Source organism: Coregonus lavaretus (assembly GCF_964263955.1).
Source record: "Coregonus lavaretus genome assembly, chromosome: 16".
Lineage (NCBI taxonomy): Eukaryota > Metazoa > Chordata > Actinopteri > Salmoniformes > Salmonidae > Coregonus > Coregonus lavaretus.
This window is the reverse complement of record NC_140003.1, coordinates 36,049,965-36,070,738: the sequence shown is the minus strand read 5'-3', so window position 1 is coordinate 36,070,738 and position 20,774 is coordinate 36,049,965. Positions and strand designations below refer to the sequence as shown.

The window sequence follows — 20,774 nt, the reverse complement described above, 5'->3', positions numbered from 1 at the left end:
GGAGCCTCTTAAAGAAGAAGTTACAGGTCTGTGAGAGCCAGAAATCTTGCTTGTTTGTAGGTGACCAAATACTTATTTTCCACCATAATTTGCAAATAAATTCATAAAAAATCCTACAATGTGATTTTCTGGATTTTTTTCTCTCAATTTGTCTGTCATGGTTGACGTGTACCTATGATGAAAATTACAGGCCTCTCTCATCTTTTTAAGTGGGAGAACTTGCACAATTGGTGGCTGACTAAATACTTTTTTTCCCCACTGTATGTTGTTGCCAGTGTTTTCTCTCTGTTGTCCATTTTGTCTTATATTGATTCGTTTTTTATCGTAAACCCCGTCCCCACAGGAGGACTTTTGCCTCTTGCCAGGCCTTCATTGTAAATAAGAATTTGTTCTTAATTGACTTGCCTGGTTAAATTAAAATAAAACCATCACTGTAACGTTAGTATGTTGAGTTACAGCTTACCTATATCAGTCAGGTACTCTTCTCGTACTCTGATTTTTATCGGAGCGTCAGGGTCCAGGTAGTCTGAGCCAGGGCAATCCCAAGACGATCCGGAGAAGGGGTGATGTAACGATGTGGAAGGACAGCTCCTCGTGGTGCTCCGGTAGTGTGGGAATGTGATGTGATGGTGATGGGGAGAGTGACGTGCGTAATGGTGCCTGAGCCAAGTGGTTTATTGTCCCGCAAGGTGACATGTAACAGAGAAGGCAGTGGCACGGTGGGCAACCCCCATTCAGAGACCAGCTCCCTATCGATAAGGTTCCCCGCTGATCCGGAGTCTATCATTGCCGTGGAAAGCGAAGAGTAGGAAGAACCATTCACCGTTAGGGGAACTAAAAACAATAGTTTGGTGACAGGTGATGACGGAACACTCACGGAGCGGCGACGGGAGTCGTACCGCCTAGATATGGAACCGCCAGGAGATATGTGGTCCATGGTGGTGTAGGGGGTGCTGCCCACCTCCATGGGTAAGGCCTCAGCGGCCGGGCGGCTTCCATAGCCACCGTACAAAAGCTCAGGGCGTACTCGAACGCGGCCTCCTCTCCCTGTTGTATTAATCTTTGTGAGGTGTGTGATTCTGTGACGAGTACTGCGAATACGAAGAGGTAGGACGCAGATGCAGGAATCAACAATGTAAAGGTTTACTTACCACTGAGCAAGAGAACAACAAAGAGCCAGTACACGACATGACACTAACAATCCCACACAACACAACACTGAACAGTCCTGGGCTATGTAGGGGGTGGTGATGAGATGATGAGGTCCAGGTGCGCTGGAGGTGATTAGGGTGCGTTGGGTTTCCATTCCGGTGTTGCCGAGGTGGTGCACTCAGACCGGTGGCTCAGTAGTCCGGCGAATCAGAGTGCTGGAGGGGAGCAACGGGAGGAGACGTGACACTTCATTTAGCTTGTTCAAGTATCCGTGCCCTTCTCCAAAGAGCACCTCTTATTCGGTTACCAAACATGTGCTCCTCCAAACTTATTTAAATTATTCAGTCCTATAATTCAGTATCAACAGTAGGCCTAGGCTATATTTTGCTTATTGAGAACATACCTCACACATACAATACAACATTTACAGGAGTTTAGAGTTTTTTATTTTAGGTGAAGTATGATGCGTAAAGACATGTAGGTTAGGCTCATTGAAGCCAATTACAACAATGTTGACTACCAACACTCCAAACATAGGCTATTGAGTACTGGATGTTTTTATTTATTGTTGCTATTACTTGTTATTGTAGCCTATGCTATTTAATAAACTGTAGTATCAATCCGCAGTGGACCAGGACAAAAATATTCCGTGCCCCCAGCTTAATGGGCGATGATGACAATGCGAAGACCGTCAATAATCTACAAAACTTGAGACAAACGCATGCAGTATTAAGCCATGGAACATGTTGATCACACCCACAACTTGTTTATTCATCAAAATCCAGCCCTTTTGCACCACCTCCAGCTATTGCGCTCATAATACTGGCTGTGAAAATAGCAAAGAATATTTCTGACATATCCCTGGAACTATAGCGCTACCACCAGCGCCACAGATGTCTCTTTCCATTAATCAAATGGCGCGAGCACAGTGCACTGTTTGGATGCTGGAATTTTGGGGGATGAATGTGAGCAGCCGCAGGTAGCCTACTTTTGGAAGTGATTTGTTTGACAAGCAGATGAAAACATCATGACTGGTTGTGTTCATGCCACACACCGTTAAATGACATGTCTTTACTATTAGGCCCAGAAAAATGTTTAATAGAGGCTCCCCCGAATGTCACAGTATAATTTGCACTCTGCAAACAAGCATACACATTTTCCAAATTGAAAGCAATTGACTCAATTAAAAAGTTTAGTTGTAAACTTAGTTCTCAGATTCAACATCTTCTCTCCTGAATGAAACCAAGGAGAATGAGGTGTGTGCTTCACATCCTTTTCCCATCAGCTCAGGATGTAAGTTTCAAATGTAAATAATCTGTTTTTATTATAAAGAAATATAATAAACTTAATCATAAATATGAACTCAACAAAAACATTGTAATCATACATCAGTGTAACATAAATTGAGATTTTGATGAAACATCTCAAAATTGCACTCTTGCCACGAGTTGCAGATGACACAGGTGTGTGGGAACAGTCAAAACGTGTGTGTTATGAGAGCTGCGGTATGCAGTTGTGGTATACAGACTACACACAGTCATAGTTCTCAGTGTGCAAATTAGGAAACTGGAAAGATCATCTCTGATCTACCCATTTGTCTCTTTGGTTGTAGAAATGTCTGTAGAACTGTCTAATCTTTGGCCATTTTCTCACGTCTCCAGGATGTCATTATTGTATAGATATCTGTAAGGGAAGTTTAGGAGTTGTGAGGCAAGTTCTCCAGGTCATCATTGAGACAGAGGCCTGTGGTTCGGCCGAGATGCAGGGAGAGTGGGGGCTGTGTCTGCAGTGCTGCCAGACGTCTGCTGGGTGGAATCCCTTTTCCATCAGCCTCCACAGGCAGGCGTGATCTGTGAGGTTTTCCTCTCCTACCTGAAGCTCTGCGTCATGTCCTCCGTTATCTACCTGTTTCATTTACTGGCTCATTGTGGCTTTTCTCAGTTTCATCAACCTCCAAGTTTGTACAGAGTGGCGTACAGAGGTGTGTGTATCTCACTCTTTCTCTCTCTCCCTGTGTGTGTGTGTGTGTGTGTGTGTGTGTGTGTGTGTGTGTGTGTGTGTGTGTGTGTGTGTGTGTGTGTGGGTGTGTGTATGCGTGTGTGCGTGTTATGTGAACAGGTCTGCAGAGGAGTTGTAGATGGAGTTGACACGCTGCACGTAGCTGGCATAGGGCTCTACTTCCTCCACATAGTCCTGTGACAGAGAGAAACACAGAGAATCATCACTAGTTTCAGTAAACTGCTAGCTATGCAAAACGTACAGGACTTACAGCACTATGACAGGTAACACAATGCAGGATATGGTGCATACTATACATACCTGAGAAGGCTTGGACTCAGATGGTCTGGCGGGGCTGTGAATACACAGATAAAGCTCTTTATTACACAAGCAATGATATTGAAAAAAAAAATAATGATGTCAAAAAAACAGAATAATTCCTATTCATACCAAATTCTGCAGAGGTGTTTTCGTGTGAAGTATAAACCAGCCAGAGAAGCCATAATGACACTGATGGTTACCATAGAGATGATGACTTGTTGCAAGTGTATGAAGTCCCCTGAAAGGAAGATAAAATGATCAATAATGATAGTCATAAGAAACCTATTATCAGCCCATCGTATTTCAATTACATTCAATCTGATAATCATCTAGATTTAACTTCTATGTCATATTCACAATGAAATTCACAATGAATTCATTTGAAATAATATGCCAATGCAACTATGTCCTGTAATAGACGTTTGAGATTTGTGATTATTTATCCCTCCCAACTCCCATACCTCATTATTTGTAAGTCGCTCTGGATAAGAGTGTCTGCTAAATGATGTAAATGTAAATGTCAATAATGCCTCAAAATAATAATCTGATATTTCTGACTAAAAAAGCTATGATGTTCACTCCTATTCTAAAAGAGTGATGTATTAGTCATACAGTATCCTTCCGCCCAACCTGCATTTTAAATAGGCATTTATATACCCCAAAAATGTTCACAATAGCTGTCTCTACCTTCGGTGATCTGTAGTGTCACGTTATGCATCTCTACCCAGGAGGGATGTCTGACATCACAGGTCAGGTTGTCCGTAGTGATGACCTCTGGCAGGACCATCCGACTCTCCACTCTGAAGGAGTCATCTTTGTTCTGTGGGGTAGTTGAAGTAGAGTTCCATGTACTCCTCCAGGAGATGGAGGCAGCTGGTTTCCCCCCTTTAGCCAAACACACAGCCACCCTCTTACTGCCCTCCCACTCAAGCCAGGCAGACACCGTGGGAGGGGCTACTGTTCACACATGGGGAAGGTGGGCAGGAAGAATCAGCCCTACTGTATAGGCCTACACCAATTTACACAACACAAGCTACACTAACTTGGAATAAAAATATGACATACAACACATCATTCTAAAATGTAGGCTACAGATCAATGCAAATAAAAAACGTTTGATTTTGCTAACAGTTTCTTACCTATAACTGATACATCAATGTTTGCAGAGTTGCTTCCTCCACTGTATACTGACTCACAGTGGTAGATTCCCTCATCACTGATTGAGAACTCAGGAATTTTTAGGTAAGATTCACCACTGGTTGTGTTTAGCATGACTTTTCCATCATTGCATGAGTCAAAAGGTTGGTCATTAACACCCGATGATATTAGACACTCTGTTCCACCCCGGTTTATTTTCCAGATGGTGTAGATCATTTCACTCCAAGTCTTATTGCTGCACGTTAAGATGACCTCATGGCCTAGATGAAAATGTTCACTTCTGGCAACTGGGGAAATTATGTGAAAAGATTTTGAATTGAAGACAAAATCAATAAAAAGTTGACTAAATGCATAAATGCAAATTAATTCTATGGTATCTGAAAATAATATATTTTTTACCACTGTAAAAATGTACAAGACTGGCCTACAGTATATTGAGAAGCTTGATTGGGCTATGCCGGATCTAAAGACTTATCTCTGAGAGTCATGCAGACTAACCGGCCTCGTCTCAGAAACAGGAAACTAATACATCATTTCCTCTTTTTCCTCTCCTAAAGAAAAAGCTCCATTCCTCTCTGAACATGAATGTGACCCCATGCCAGTGTAGGCTAGTAGAGTGGCACCAGTGAAGGTTTGGTTAAACATAATGATTTTTACCATGAATTCGAAGTTCTGTAGATGTAGTTGAAGTGGAGGGAGGGGTAGTGTGAGAGATCACAGAAATGTGGTTGTTATGTCCTGAGAGACGAATCAAAGTGCGTGTTAGTGGTATAGCATGTCAGCAAAATGTTGGGCAGTCATTAGCATACACAGTTAGTGATTTCATCAAGTGTAAGAACAATCAACAATCCAGCAAACATTGAAGCATGGGACTGATAGAAGGGTGAATCAAAACAGTTGATTTTAAGGCTCAGCATCAGAAAAAGTGTTGAGTAGGGGAAGTAGGTTGACTTAATCATTGACTTTACAAAAATGTCCAGTGATAGTATTTTGGCCATTATTGAAAAGTTCATTAGTTTGTTAGTAAAAGTATTTTAGCTTTTTGTTTTTGTGAGGAAATAAAATATTACATACAGTATCTAGCTTCCAATATGTATAAGTACGCTTGTAACCATACTTTCCACTCTTAAAACAACCACCAGTGTCATACATAAGACATGATATCATGGGAGGTTGACTGTTAGGTTACTGAACTTTCTGAAGTGGGGTGTTTTCTGGGTCACAGACTGCTCTTTTATTATTGTCGATGTTTACTTTTGACAGGTGTAACCACTATGGTGGTTACAGAAAGCCACACAACCCCCATACACTGCCTGACTAGTAATATCACTTCCTCCTCAGAGTCCCCCCATCATGGAGAAAAGCTGTATCATTGTCTCAATCTCCTCTCAAATACAGGAGAAAACATGTTCGTTCCACTATAAAGCACGCCACCACCCACACACTCTAGTCTTTACTATGTGGCACTCTGCATTTTCCTTCCCTTGGTAGAATCAAATGGTACTTTTTTAAAAAAAGTTCCATTTGAATTTTGTATAATCATCCAAATCTGTTCCACTGACTTGGTTTTTTGTTTGACCACAAAATAATAATCAGAACAGAAATCTCGATACACATGTCACTGTAATCTACAGGCCTAGGGACTTCTACAATCAGCCCACACAGTCTACAATTTAAAGCAGGGGTCAGAGCATTGTTTTTATCAATATTATTCAGTCATTAAATACAGATTTTGACTGTATGATATTTCATCATATCATTGGATAGCTATAGTAATGCTTTGAATGTTTTATGAATAATTGTCCCTTAACGCGGTAGTCAACAGAAACCAAAACCAGACGGATAAACAAAATGAAGTACTGAGATGTTCAAACCGGTTTCAAAGCTCCAGGTAGCAGAAACAGCCAGGAGAGAGATGACTCCTATAATCCATGTGTTCCCCATCTCTGTGATTGTTCGTTCAATGGCTCCTGACAGCAATGCTGTACTCCTCAACACACTGCTGCTCGTTCCACCTGTCCCCCCCACCAAAAGAAAAACCAAACCCTAAACTTTCCCCCTGCGCCCTATACCCTTATCCCTGAACCCCAAAATGGCCTCTAGTATTGTTCCATTCTGTCTCCGCGTCTCAATGTGTTATAACTGTACTGTTTAATCTGGCCCTATGCCTCGTCTCTGTACCCCAAACTCTAAATCTGACTTGATCTCTCTGCTCTCATAAAGCCTGTCTGTCTCTGTCCTGATCTACACCTTTGATCACTTTACTGACGTTACTCTACTGTAACAAGTCCCTCTCTCCTCTGTACATCTCTCTTTCTGTCAATCTCCCACACAGGGTGACGCCTGTTTCCTCTCGTGCCTGTCACATGACTACAGAGTGCCACACAGCCTCTAAACTCTATGAAACAGCAATAACTGCTGTGTGGGAGAATAAAATCAAATCATAGTTCTTACTGTCATTCTGTTCCAAGTCGCTGAATTTAATTTGTTAAATGGACCCTAACATGTAGAGGAAACTCTTTCTCTAAGTTATTATTACCTTCTTAATGAAATACTATTATTCATGTCATAGAAAATATCAGATTGGAAACCCAGAAGCCACAGGTGGCAGACCAGCCAATAGGTAATTGAGGTCCTTACATTACTTGACTTGTCACTTTAAGTCAAAGTCATGTCATTTTCCTAATGTCATGTTGACACATGATTAATGGTATGGCTTTATAATTACTAATCAGCTCAGAGTGAACACTGTCATTACCAGCTAATAGGTGTTTAGATGGCCTTTATACTGTATGCTATATGTGCATAAGTGTTTGTGTTGAACAAACACTCTCCGTATACTGCAAACAATGTTAATGTTACCTAGGTTTTTTTGTATAGTAAAATAATTACTTGTTTTGAGTTGATCCCGCTCACCAAGAAAATGCATTTACTTGTTTTGAGTTGATTTAGCTTACCCAGAAAATGCATCCAGATAATTTGTATTGTTTTAAGATATTCTGACTTGTTTCGAGCCTTTTTTAGGTTAAAGTAAGCAAAATTATCTGCCAGTGCACTAAGATCATTGGTCTTGGTAAGACAGGTCAATGCATTCTAATGGTAAGCGATATCTAGGTAAGATAAAAATGTGTTGCAGTTTATGACTGTGATCTCACTTTGCAGAGACGCTATAACACTACACGGTGTTAACAAAAGAGGGAAGATGTTGATGACTATCACATTGAGCTTTTCAGATGGGAGATTAGCGAACATGAACAAACATTTAGCTTGTGTGGTTTTGACAGAGACACACTGTTTTACAGGATGTGGTAACAAATACCCCCAATTAACATTCAACAGATTTTAACACCATCAACAGATAGGATATAGTCTAGCAGAACAACAACCCATGACCTTCTACCCATTGCAATCCTGTTGACATCAGCTCTGTTTTTCTGAACCACAGAAGGGATAGACAACGAGGATGTGGGGAGGAGGGGGCTTGGTTTTATCTATGCCACTCCTCAGTTCTTTGGAAACATCATTATGTGCAAACTGGCAAAAAAATGAGCTGATGATTATGAATCTGATGCCGAGTCTAAAACGCATGCCCTGGCCACAACCAAAATAACTTTTGGCCTTTCCCAGTAATATGTTGTATGTCAACAGATGTTCAATAACTGTAGGTAGAATTAGAGCAGGATATTAAAATATGCCTTGTTGTACTGTGTTCAGAAATTGTACTAAACTGTTCTATAAATAAATCCATAAGTGTACATTATTTACATTTAGTATATTAATACATTTAGATCAGATCTCGTCACACAGTGTGATATCAAACCTCAGTCAAAATAATTCACAAAAGGTCAACTGCCTGCTTTCTTGCTACCTGGCAGTCAAATGTTGAAAGACCTACTGCAACTAATAATGAAACTTAGGACTGTTTTTATCTTCCTTTGTTTCAGTGGGTTCAAATTAGACTTTGTTGACAAGACTTGGTCATAGCCGTAGAATGGATGAGGGTGAGTTGGCAACCTAGAGGAAGTAGCTTTTACCCACATATTGCAAAATATTTTCCACTGGGAGAACGGGCCTTTTAGTTGGTGGTGGTGAGGTGGAAGTTCATTGGAAAACTCTTGCTGCAACAGCAAGTGGGAGACACAAGGTTTGAGTTGACATAAATACTCCCCTAGATTCATGCCTATTGGTTGAAAGAAATAAAATGATTATTGCATGAGTGAGCCCATAGGTTAATCAGCAAGCATGGTGGAATTGCCTTAGTGTGCCATGCTCATAGGCTAAAGTTAATTGGTGAATGACATTCCGCACGCTTGCTAATAGCAAAGGAAGAGGAATGACATGATGCTAGGCTGATGAGGTACCATTATGACACTAACATAGATACCTGCTATACTTATGAGGTAACATTATAATCATTAACATGTAAATACCTGCTATGCTAATGAGGTACAATTGTAAACACTTAAGTGATAATGCCAGAGAAGCCGGTGTTTGGAGGATACAGTACATTCGTCTCGGGCCGGCAAACCGTGCCAATATATCCTCCAAACACCAGCTTCGAGGGCATTATCACTTTTATACAACTGGTTATTTTGATGAATGTATTCATACTATTTTATCCTTCCACAAGATATAGTCCCAACTAAAATCTAGGGTTGCTGGTCATTCGCTTGATCGGTTCGGTTGCCAGAGACGCGATCCAGACGTTAACTATTTTTGTTCTAAATCTAGTCATTAGTTTTAAATGTTCTTATCACTTACTTGCTAGCTAGCCTACTTCGGCTAACACAGTCACGTCAAACAGTGCAGCCCGAATAACAGTAAAGTAGCTGCATTTGCATTTGTCTAGTTATTTGGGGGGGATACATCCATAACAATGAGCTAATGATGCGTGATTTCGCCTGGCATAGAACATTTGATCTCTTGCCAGGCCATTGTTCAGAAGAGATAGCCAACTACAAAGCTAACTCAATCACTTCACACTGAAGCTGGAATGACAGCAAACTAGCTGCATTTCGTGTTTTTCTATTTATATGTTTTTGTACACTGTATATATCCATAACAATTATGCTGATGCATAATGATGAAAAAACTGCCAGCCTGTCTGTCTCGTCCCAACTCCAGACACATTCATTACTATGGGACAATGGGAGATCGAATTTTTATATTGAAACAATGTTGCAAATGTCAGAGAGACAGACAGCAAGGTTAATATCTGCTGTTGAAAACCAAATGCTAGTCTAAAAGGAATGGGAGATAATGTCTAGATGCTTTTTACAGGGTAGATCTAGTATATAAATTGCCTGGCTGAGTTGATGAGACAGTGGATTGCGCAGTCAGAACAAAGTAAATAGGCATTTCAACTTCATAGATTTGAAGGTGGTAACTTGTTGAATAGACACCAGCTGGAATGCGGTTTTAACCAATCAGCATCCAGGATTAGACCCACCCATTGTGTAATACCCTATAAATACCGGCTATAATGATGAGGTAACGTTATAGACACTACCTTTTAAATACTTGCTATGCTGATGAGTGCGATAGGAAGCAATGTGAATTATGAGTTTACTAGATTAATAAAAAGTGACGACACCTGTTGGTGTCTGTCCATGTGGTAACAGAGATTAATCTCTTGAACTCGTGGTTTGATTTTGTGGCTTTGTTGTTGTGGCTGAACTGTTAAAATGAATATAGCCTGTGGAAATGTTTCTATAGTAGACCACACATCTACCCACCTCAGTCCATTATTATATAGTTCTAAGCCCAATCTTGACTGTACTTGTGGTGTCGTTTGATCCTCTATGCATACAGACAATGACCAACAGAACCAGACAAAGATAATTATTTCATTAGAGTAAATGTTGCTTTCATTTTTGTTCTTGCTGACAATAAATCTTAGAATCAGTAGGTTTAAAACCTCATGATCCGTGTGTATCGACCAATGTATTGGCCATTGAGAGGCTTTGAAGCCACCGGTCAGCCAAATTGGCACTCCCAAGTAGGAGCTGTCCTCCATAGGAATGAATGGAATTCTACAAAATTTCAATTAAATGTTTCAAGGACAAAATTACATGTATTTAGTAATGTAATAATTTTTATATATATTTTTTTAAATGTTAAGCTCACATAATTTAAAAGTATGCATAAAGGTATTTGTAATAGAATTTAAAAAATGAATGTAGACATAAATTAATTAATTTCTATAGCTTCCAACATTTCTATAGCTTCCAACATAATTTTTTACAACTGTAAGGGAGTGCCAAGATGGAGGCACGATGGCTTCAACACAGTGCCGCTATCTATCATCTAGTGTATATACAGTACAGTATAAATAATTGGTATTGACTCTCACTTCTCCTTTAGGGTTTAAAGTCTGTAAGACTGCTTCAGTATAGATCAGCTTGGCTCTAACAGTGCAGTAAAAACATTCTCATTCACACTGATCACTGCTCAAAATGTCTTGTATTCATTTGCATACATGTGTGCAAGTGTGTGTGTGCGGATGCTCTCTGATTATATCATAGAGTTTGGCAGTTTCCTGTGCAGAGTCACAGTCTATTCTCAGAACTGACACAGTGCCATGAGTGGAGTCCGCCATGACAATCACAAAAGCCATAGGGACAAGACCACTGCATGGACATGGGGAGAGTCCCCAAGGAGCTAACATAAATGGTGGCGTGAAATCAGCTATCACAAGTACCTATAACTTCAGAAAATGAAAATAAGATGCAAATAAGATGCAGCAAACCATCAAAAAGATGACTTCTGACTGTGGCCTTGTGTACAGACTTAGACTTAATGTGCAAATTTTACCCTGATGTCCCTGACTGTGTTCACTGTGTGTTGTCACTTATAGTAATTGCATAGCGTTTGTTGGTAAAGTGTGGTTGGAAAATAATGTGTGTGTGTGTGTGTGGTGGTGTGGGGGGGGTGTTGTTCTTTTCTTTCAAAGGCATGATCCACATAGGCCCTACTATGTGATGTTTCAGAGATGTGTAACCCCTAATTAGTCATGTTTTCCATTTGGTTGACACTGTGCCTCCTTTTTCTTTGAATACAGCATTTCTTTCCTGATTACTTCAGCCAAACTGTAGGAAAGACACAGGTATCCCTGACCCAAATACAACAGTCCTGAGCAGTTTTTCTATGTGAAGGAAAAAACAAATCAGAAATTAAAAGTAAAGGGATGTAAAGGGATGAACGTTGGGAAAGAAGCCTATTCAATAAAATCATTTAAATGAAAAAGGCTGTTCCCCTAGGCTGTTCGAGAAGGTTTGAATCCTAAGCAACCTGCATACACATTGTTTGAAGTACAATAGACCAACATAGCTAATGCTGTAGGTCAACACTGTGTGCTGGAAAGCCTAAGTAGAGCATGGGTGGAGTAGGCATTGTGGTGCTCATGTGAATTTCCTTTCTTTTATGGCTTCAGACCTGTGCCTACTTCTCACTTAAAACATTGTTTTTGGTTTTTAATTTGAAATTAAGATTGTGCTCAAAAGTGATACAAATGTGGCCAAAACACTACATAAACTCGGTACCTATACTCCAAGTCGATATTCACATAATAAAAAGGAATTCCCCTTTTTATTTATTTCCCCACAAGTTGGGGAAAACTAACATTCTTTCCAATTGACCCCCATTGTAAAAGAGACAACTTCGTTGTTTTTTTGTTATAGAGAAATAACAAAACATGCCGAAAAGCTGCTGTGTTGTTCAATGTACATTTAACCAGGTCAAAAATCCCAACCGACGGTTTGCAATGGTCCCACGTGGGGAAATAGAGCCTGCAAGAAGAGCACTGCCGCTTCAGGCTATTTGGCGTGGGAAAATGGGAAATGTTGGGACCCGGTGTCCAAGTAGGCTACACGTAGCTATAGTATGTATGTGGAAAACATTTAATCACAGGTAAGACATTTAACTTGTTTAGTATAGTCCGTTTGTAACTCCATTTGTTTGTGTTGTTGGTCTTGGCTAGCTTAACCAGTCGGTAGCTAGCTAGCACTTACTCACGTGGCTGCTAGCGCTGTCATGAAAAGGGGCGTGGTGAAAGCCCTACAATATTACGGTTTTCTAAGTAGTGAGAACACTCAGGAGCAGCCAATGTTGAAAAGTAATCTTTAGACATGTTGTACTTTTCTTAAATGTAGTTTTGTAATTGACTAAAACAAGCAGACAACAAGACAATTGCATTTGAAAAAGGTGAAGTTTTTGCTGTGAGCCAATGGGGTAACCGAGGTAACCACAGGTTGTTTTCCCCACAGGCGGGCAGGGCGGAGACATTCTGACAAGACAGTAACTACCAATTGGATATCACGAAATTGGCGGGGAAAAGGGGAAAAATTACCAAAACAAAGTATTAAATAAAAATACAGACTGTGACTATGGGGAATACTGCCACCTGGCGAACGGTTAGTGTCTCGAGGAAGGGCATGTTTACAATCTCCATGGCTACGAGGTGGTAGACCATCTCCTGAACTTTGACAGCCATTGTCTTGCTGTTTATCTTTTAAATTAAGTAAGTGGTTTTAAACTGGTGAAAAAATGAGTAACTCGAACATTTAATAAGAAAAATGAAAGCAACAAAGGTTTTAGACAACAGTGTGTAATGTTGAAGCCTCATCCCATAATAAAGTAAAACAGTGGCCATGTCCGAATACCGATTCTAATGTACTAAAGAGTATGCGGGGGAAAAAACTTTTAGTATGGGAAATTTCGAAAATAGTACTCCAAATGCGTCATCTAATACGCGATTGCATTGACTCCCGCTATTCGTTCATTATGGTACAGCGCATCAATTTATCTGATTATCAGCTGTTGTCAAACACGTGAATTCTACTTGATCAAACTATGAAATGAGTATGCAGTTTACGTATGTAGTAGTATGCTAGGATGGGTATTCAGACACAGCCAGTGATTTTTGAGCAAATGATGGATGCAAATGTCCTGTGAGGTTGTGAACATCATTGTGATTCTGATTGTGTTTTCGCTCATTCTTTTATCCCCTTCCCTCCTTCAGCCCCCTGATCCCCTTTGCACAGCAAGTTCCCCCAATTTGGTCTTTGCATTGCCCAATTAAGTGAAGGACAGGATGATAGAGTTTGCTCATCATGCAGGATGCCGCCATTGTTCCCTGACAAATGCTGGAACCACCATCTTCTCTCTCTCTCTCTCTCTCTCGCTCTCTCCAGGGTTCGCACAAGGTGCTTGAGGTGCTTAAAGTACATGAATTTGGCAAGTACTGGAATACCTTGAAAATCAGACATTTTCTCAAGTTGGTACTGAAAAGTACTTGAAATAACATGAGAGGAGAACAGTAGCTTAGTGGTTAAGAGCGTTGTGCCAGTAACCGAAAGGTCGCTGGTTCTAATCCCCGAGCCGACTAGGTGAAAAATCTGTCGATGTACCCTTGAGCAAGGCACTTAACCCTAATTGGTCATGTATATCGCTCTGGATAAGAGCGTCAGCTAAATGAAAAAAAAAAAATAGATCTAATATGAAAAATGTATTGTTTTTGCAAATTCATTTCCAGGCAGACTACCGAGTTTTATTTCCTCACTTCTTTCGCGCTCTGGTTTCAATTGCCAGGCGAGCATGCTCATTCCACTCACACTGCCACTCCGCCAGGCAGGTACAGATCTGACTAATTGGGCGCTGCCAAACGTCACATTGATAGCTAAAATGCCTGGCAAATGTAGATTAAATCCTGCCTGGCAGGATATTGATGTTTATCAATGGGTTTTGCCAGACCCAACCAGGCATATAGTGGAAGGTAAACGCACATAAACTCTGTTTACGCACCTTTCTATTTGTGAAATAGTGTTTACTCAACTTTTTATTTAGTTAATTATCGTTTACTCAGAAGGCTTCTTGCTCTGAGTTCTAATCGCGCCTACCTCTGCGAAGGAGTGGAATCATGAACGATTCATGTATGCTTGTTATTTTCGCCTGCTCCACGGGATTTGCCTTGTTAGCAGCGCATTTATTGACCACTCTGTCCAACGGGAAACTCCGCCTAAGATTTATATCTGTGGCCGAGAGATGAAACAAACTACCTCAGCCCAGACCTACAGTGGCAAGTGGCAGCGAGACGCCGCTGACAGTTGGATTTTTTTTTTACATCCCTCGACTCCTGCCTTGTCAACAGACATCCCCCTGTCTCTCGGATAATGAGTGTACAACTGGTAAATAGTCGCTGATATTTCAGTCAGATGTCTATACGTGGTGCATCTCTCCCTCTACCCCCTCCGTCCCCCCAAGGTCGTGGTCTTTCGGTGGGGCTGGCGGAGGTGGAGATGATTGAGCAGGCCAGGGTGAAGCGGGCGTGGGAGGCCACCCTGCCCCCCTGGACGACCTGAGCCAGCTGGACAAGAGGAAGAGGATGATGGACAAGATGGAGAGGAAGGAGTGGGCCTTCAGGGAGGACGGACTCCAGAAGTGAGTGAATGAGGGAAGGACAGAATAAAAAATGGAGTGAAATCGTGAGTAAATGATGAGCATCACATGAGCAGCTTCAACTACCATCTTCTGTTCATTATTTCCTCCCTTGCTCCTTCCCTCTTCCACCCATCCCTGCTCTCTCTCCCCTTGCCCCACTGTCATCCTCCCCCCTCCCCCCCAGGCTGCAGGAGGCTCACCTGGCCCTACTGATGGGCCTACTGAGGCAGAGAGAGGAGGTTCAGCAGGCCATGGTGGACAGGCTGGACCTCAAGTTCTCGCAGTACCAGAGAGACAAGGAGAGCAAGCTGAGGAAGATATGCAACGACTATGTCCAGGGCAGTAATGCATATGAGAATCTGCTTATTGATGTTCTTCATGTCATAAATCAATATAACTGTTCAAATGCCTCTAACCTTCCCTGATAACAGTGGGGTTGGTCTCCTCCTCTCTCCTCCTATCTCTTCTCCAAGTGGAGTGGTGTAAAGCTTGCCACCATTGGACTCTGGAGCAGTGGAAACGCGTTCTTTGGAGTGATGGCTTCACCATCTGGCAGTCCGACGGACTAATCTGGGTTTGGCGGATGCCAGGAGACCCCATCGAACACCTTTGGGATGAATTGGAACGCCAACTGCGAGCCAGGCTTAATCAACATCAGTCCCTGATCTCACTAATGCTCTTGTGGCTGAATGGAAGCAAGTCCCCTCAGCAATGTTCCAACATCTAGTGGAAAGCCTTCCCAGAAGAGTGGAGGCTGTTATAGCAGCAAAGGGGGGACCAACTCCATATTAATGCCCATGATTTTGGAATGAGATATTTGACTAGCAGGTGTCCACATACTTTTGGCAATGTAGTGTATCTTTCAGCCTACAGTATCAGAAGCTGGCATCAACCAATCCAGTTTAAGATCACCCAAAATATATAATTTAGATTTAGCATAGTTAGATAGAAAGTCAGACAATTGGCAAAGAGCACATGTTGAGGCAGAGGGAGGTCAATTCCCACTAGCGTAAATTAGACATTATTCCCAAGGCCCACATTTAGGACTAGACATTCAAATTGCTTAGGGACAGAGGTAGTGAGAGATACAGAAACATTTAAGTTGTCCTTTGTAAATATGGCAACACCTCCACCTCTGCCAACTCTTTCAGATCTGACAACGTTAGTATCCGACACAGTCTTATTTAGCCAAGTTTCAGATATTACCAGAATGTCCACGTTGGTTTGAGAGGCCAGAGTTAAAATAAAATAAATTTTAGAGATCAGACTTCTGGCATTGACATGAATCAGTCCAATGGCGCAGCTGCACGATTTCAGATCAGACGAAGTCTCTAATACAAGCATACTATGCTCAGTTGGTAACCCCTTATTTGAAAATAGCAAAGGGATAGCTTGAATTGGTATATATACAAGATAGGCCCAATGGTACAGTTTTAGACTATGTTTTGAGCGAGGATGTGGATTAAAACGAGTCAATGAGGGTTACCTGTTGCGGGCCTGCAGTATGATGATAATGATGATAATTTAAGGTTGGGCTTACATGAGCGGAACCTGTTTCCAAAAGTTATCCACAAAAGTAACGTCACAACTGCAGCTACCAGACTTTATTATACTGCTCAATTTATACACTTGCTACCCATCCCCCCTTCCCCAATACACGTGTAAATATTGGACTATAATTTGTGCCTTCCTGTATTATACTGATGCTAAAATGTTTATTAGATTCTACTGCTGAGGAGACAGGTGGAGGAAAGGAGATGCAGAGAGGAAGATGAGATCTTCAAACAGGTGTGTATGTGACTGTGTGTTTGTCATGTATGTGCGTGTGTATGCATACGTGTGTCTACATGCACGTGTGTGTTTGCGTGCGTGTGTCTGTCTGCATGCACGTGCTTGTGTGTGTGTGAATGTCGTGTGTGCGTGTCTATCTGCATCATGAGTGTGCGCGTGCGCACGTGTGTGTGTACATGTGTCATGTACACTACCGTTCAAAAGTTTGGGATCACTTAGAAATGTCCTTGTTTTTGAAAGAAATGCCTTTTTTTGGTCCATTAAAATAAGATCAAATTGATCAGAAATACAGTGTAGACATTGTTAATGTTGTAAATGGCAATTGTAGCTGGAAACGGCAGATTTTTTATGGAATATCTACATAGGCGTACAGAGGCCCATTATCAGCAACCATCAGTCCTGTGTTCTAATGGCACGTTGTGTTTGCTAATCCAAGTTGATCATTTTAAAAGGCTAATTGATCATTAGAAAACCCTTTTGCAATTATGTTAGCACAGCTGAAAACTGTTGTGCTGATTAAAGAAGCAATAAAACTGAGGTCCAAGAAACTGAAGATCTCGTACAACGCTGTGTACTTAGTGGGTAAGAGCGTTGTGCCAGTAACCGAAAGGTCGCTGGTTCTAATCCCAGAGCCGACTAGGTGAAAAATCTGTCGATGTGCCCTTGAGCAAGGCACTTAACCCTAATTGCTCCTGTAAGTCGCTCTGGATAAGAGCGTCTGCTAAATGACTAAAAATGTAAATGTAAAAAATACTACTCCCTTCACAGAACTGGCTCTAACCAGAATAGAAAGAGGAGTGGGAGGTCCCGGTGCACAACTGGGCAAGAGGACAAATACATTAGAGTGTCTAGTTTGAGAAACAGACGCCTCACAGGTCCTCAACTGGCAGCTTCATTAAATAGTACCCGCAAAACACCAGTCTCAACGTCAACAGTGAAGAGGCCACTCCGGGATGCTGACCTTCTAGGCAGAGTTGCAAAGAAGTCCAGTGTCTGTGTTCTTTTGCCCATCTTAATCTTTTCTTTTTATTGGCCAGTCTGAGATATGGCTTTTTCTTTGCAACTCTGCCTAGAAGGTCAGCATCCCGGAGTCTCCTCTTCACTGTTGACGTTGAGACTGGTGTTTTGCGGGTACTATTTAATGAAGCTGCCAGTTGAGGACCTGTGAGGCATCTGTTTCTTCAGTTTCTTGGCAATATCTCGCATGGAATAGCCTTCATTTCTTAGAACAAGAACAGACAGAAGAGTTTCAGAAGAAAGTTATTTGTTTCTGGCCATTTTGAGCCTGTAATCAAACCCACAATTGCTGATGCTCCAGATACTCAACTAGTCTCAAGAAGGCCAGTTGTATTGCTTCTTTAATCAGCACAACAGTTTTCAGCTTTGCTAACATAATTGCAAAAGGGTTTTCTAATGATCAATTAGCCTTTTAAAATGATAAACTTGGATTAGCAAACACAACGTGCCATTGGAACACAGGACTGATGGTTGCTGATAATGGGCATCTGTACGCCCATGTAGATATTCCATTAAAAATCAGCCATTTCCAGCTACAATAGCCATTTACAACATTAACAATGTCTACACTGTATTTCGGATCAATTTGATGTTATTTTAATGGACAAAAAAATTGCTTTTCTTTCTAAGTGACCCCAAACTTTTGAACGGTAGTGTATGAGTGTATAAAACATTAGGAACCCCTGTTTTTTCCATGATATAGACTGACCAGGTGAATGCAGGTAAAGCTATGATCCCTTGTTGATGTCACTTGTTAAATCCACTTCAGTCAGTGTAGATGAAGGGGAGGAGACAGGTTAAAGAAGGATGTATAAGCCTTAAGACAATTGAGACATGGATTGTGTATGTGTGCCATTCAGAGTGTGAATTGGAAAGACAAAAAAATGTAAGTGCCTTTGAACATGGTAGTAGGTGCCAGGCACACCAGTTTGAGTGTGTCAAGAACTGCAACGCTGCTGGGTTTATCACGCTCAACAGTTTCCCGTGTGTATCAAGAATGGTCCACCACCCAAAGGAAATACAGCCAAGTTGACACAACTGTGGGAAGCATTGGAGTCAAAATGGGCCAGCATCCCTGTGGAACGCTTTCGACACCTTGTAGAGTCCATGTCCGGACAAACTGAGGCTGCTCTGAGGGTGAAAGGGGGTGCAACTCAATATTTGGAAGGTGTTCCTAAAGTTTTGTACACTCAGTGTACGTATGTATGTGTAAGCCTGTGCTGATCATAGCAGAGCTGGTGTACAGGTTCATGATCCCTGAGGTGCAGAAGATCAAAGTCAGAGACAGAGGTGGGCTGTCTATCCCCGCCCCATAATAATACATGATAGCACAGTAACACAGTAATAACATAATAATACTGTAGTCTCTGCTGTTTATCTCTTCAGCCATGTCTCTCTCTGTCTCTCCTTCCCTCTCTTTCCTTCTCTCTCCCCTTCCCCTTTATTTTCTCCAACACTGCTACAGTTTGACACGGGAGTTAAAATTAATTCCTGTCTGTCTTGTCCCGTCAATTTTTTTCCAGTATTGTCCTGATCCTGCAACAGTTCTATAACCCTGGACCTTTCCTGTCCTGTCCTGATAAAAATCACTCCCGTCCGGTGCTCATTTTTATGCGCAGAAATAAGAAATAACTTCCTCTGTTAGCTGCTCGTCTGTCTGTCCCCCGCTCTGCTTGTGAGTAGCCATAGCAACTGCTCCATTGGGCTGCTGCTCACCGTTCACGACACAGTAAAATAAAAGAGATTGTCACATACATCACAGTGAAATGTGCTTTTTACAGGGTCAGCAATAGTATTATAGCTCCCCTGGAGCAAATTAGGGTTCAGTGCCTTGCTACATGCACATTGACAGATATCAGAACCAGCAACCTTACAGTTGCTGGCATAACGCTCTAACCGCTAGGCTACCTGCTGCCTACACACCCAGCTGATAACAACCACATTACGAGATTTTTGCAATGAAAGCAGAGTCTGATGAACTCGTAGATATGGACATGTGTAATTGCGTATGTTTCCGCGTGCATCTGAGGTGAAGTAGAGCGTTTATAACTATTCCTGTACTATCCGTTCCTGTGGACTATCGATCCAGTCTTGTCCCGAATTTGACTCTAGAACTTCACTCCCTTTCCTCCCCACGGGAGTCCTGTTCCCTTGTCAACCTCTAATTCCTTGCCTCCCTCCAGTGCGTCAGAGCCAGCGCAGGCACCTCGAGGCAGCTCAGCAAGGGGGAGAAGAGATTTCCGTGGCCACTCCTCCGCCCCTCCTTGCCCCCCTCCTTGCCCCCCTCCTTGCCCCCCTCCTTTAAGCAATAGTCTCCAAAGAGGGCAATGTTGTGTGTTTGCAGATTTTCAGAAATAAAACAAAAAATGGATTTCATTGTCATTGGGTTTGGCTTGTTTTTATCGCGCTGTGCTTGAAATTGAAGTGCGTTGATAAGAATTTATAAATTCTGAGATTTTTTCATGGGTCTATATGGTTGACTAGGTCAAATATATTTTTTGTATGGGTCATATTACTACAGTTACTACTACAGGCTACTACAGATGTAGGATCTTAATTCGAGCCAATTTGCTACAGCAGGAGAATAATCCTGCAGCAAAAGGAAATGTGAATTATTATGTGGATTATAATTAATTGATATTTTAGTAGGGATTAATGAAAATCAAGACTGAAATGTCAAAGTGGAAATTACAAACTTCAGAAGACTTTTCAACTTCAAATACACTACAAATTTAAAATGTCCTTATGCAGGAAAGTTATCCTGCAACAGGGTGATCGAATTATGATCCTGCACATATACAACACGTCTTCCTCCTATCACGTGTGTGGGGAAGCCTGCATGTGGATAGGCCATTGGCTGAGAATTCAGTCCGTCTCAAATTGAGAGAGTTGGTCATTTA

The 20,774-nt window shown here is 41.6% G+C and overlaps 1 protein-coding gene across 1 annotated transcript; it reads right to left on the bottom strand.

Annotated features, from left to right (window-relative positions):
* Window positions 1-1,772: 1,772 nt before the first annotated feature.
* On the bottom strand, window positions 1,773-6,878 carry LOC311143590 (cell surface glycoprotein CD200 receptor 1-A-like). Its single transcript, XM_084179440.1, has 7 exons — window positions 6,504-6,878; window positions 5,287-5,367; window positions 4,611-4,916; window positions 4,159-4,428; window positions 3,601-3,709; window positions 3,472-3,505; window positions 1,773-3,345 (listed from the first exon to the last, which is right to left on the bottom strand). Exons 1-7 carry the CDS (start codon window positions 6,571-6,573, stop codon window positions 3,259-3,261), a joined length of 957 nt encoding a protein of 318 aa, XP_084035566.1. The 5' UTR covers window positions 6,574-6,878; the 3' UTR covers window positions 1,773-3,258.
* Window positions 6,879-20,774: the final 13,896 nt, after the last annotated feature.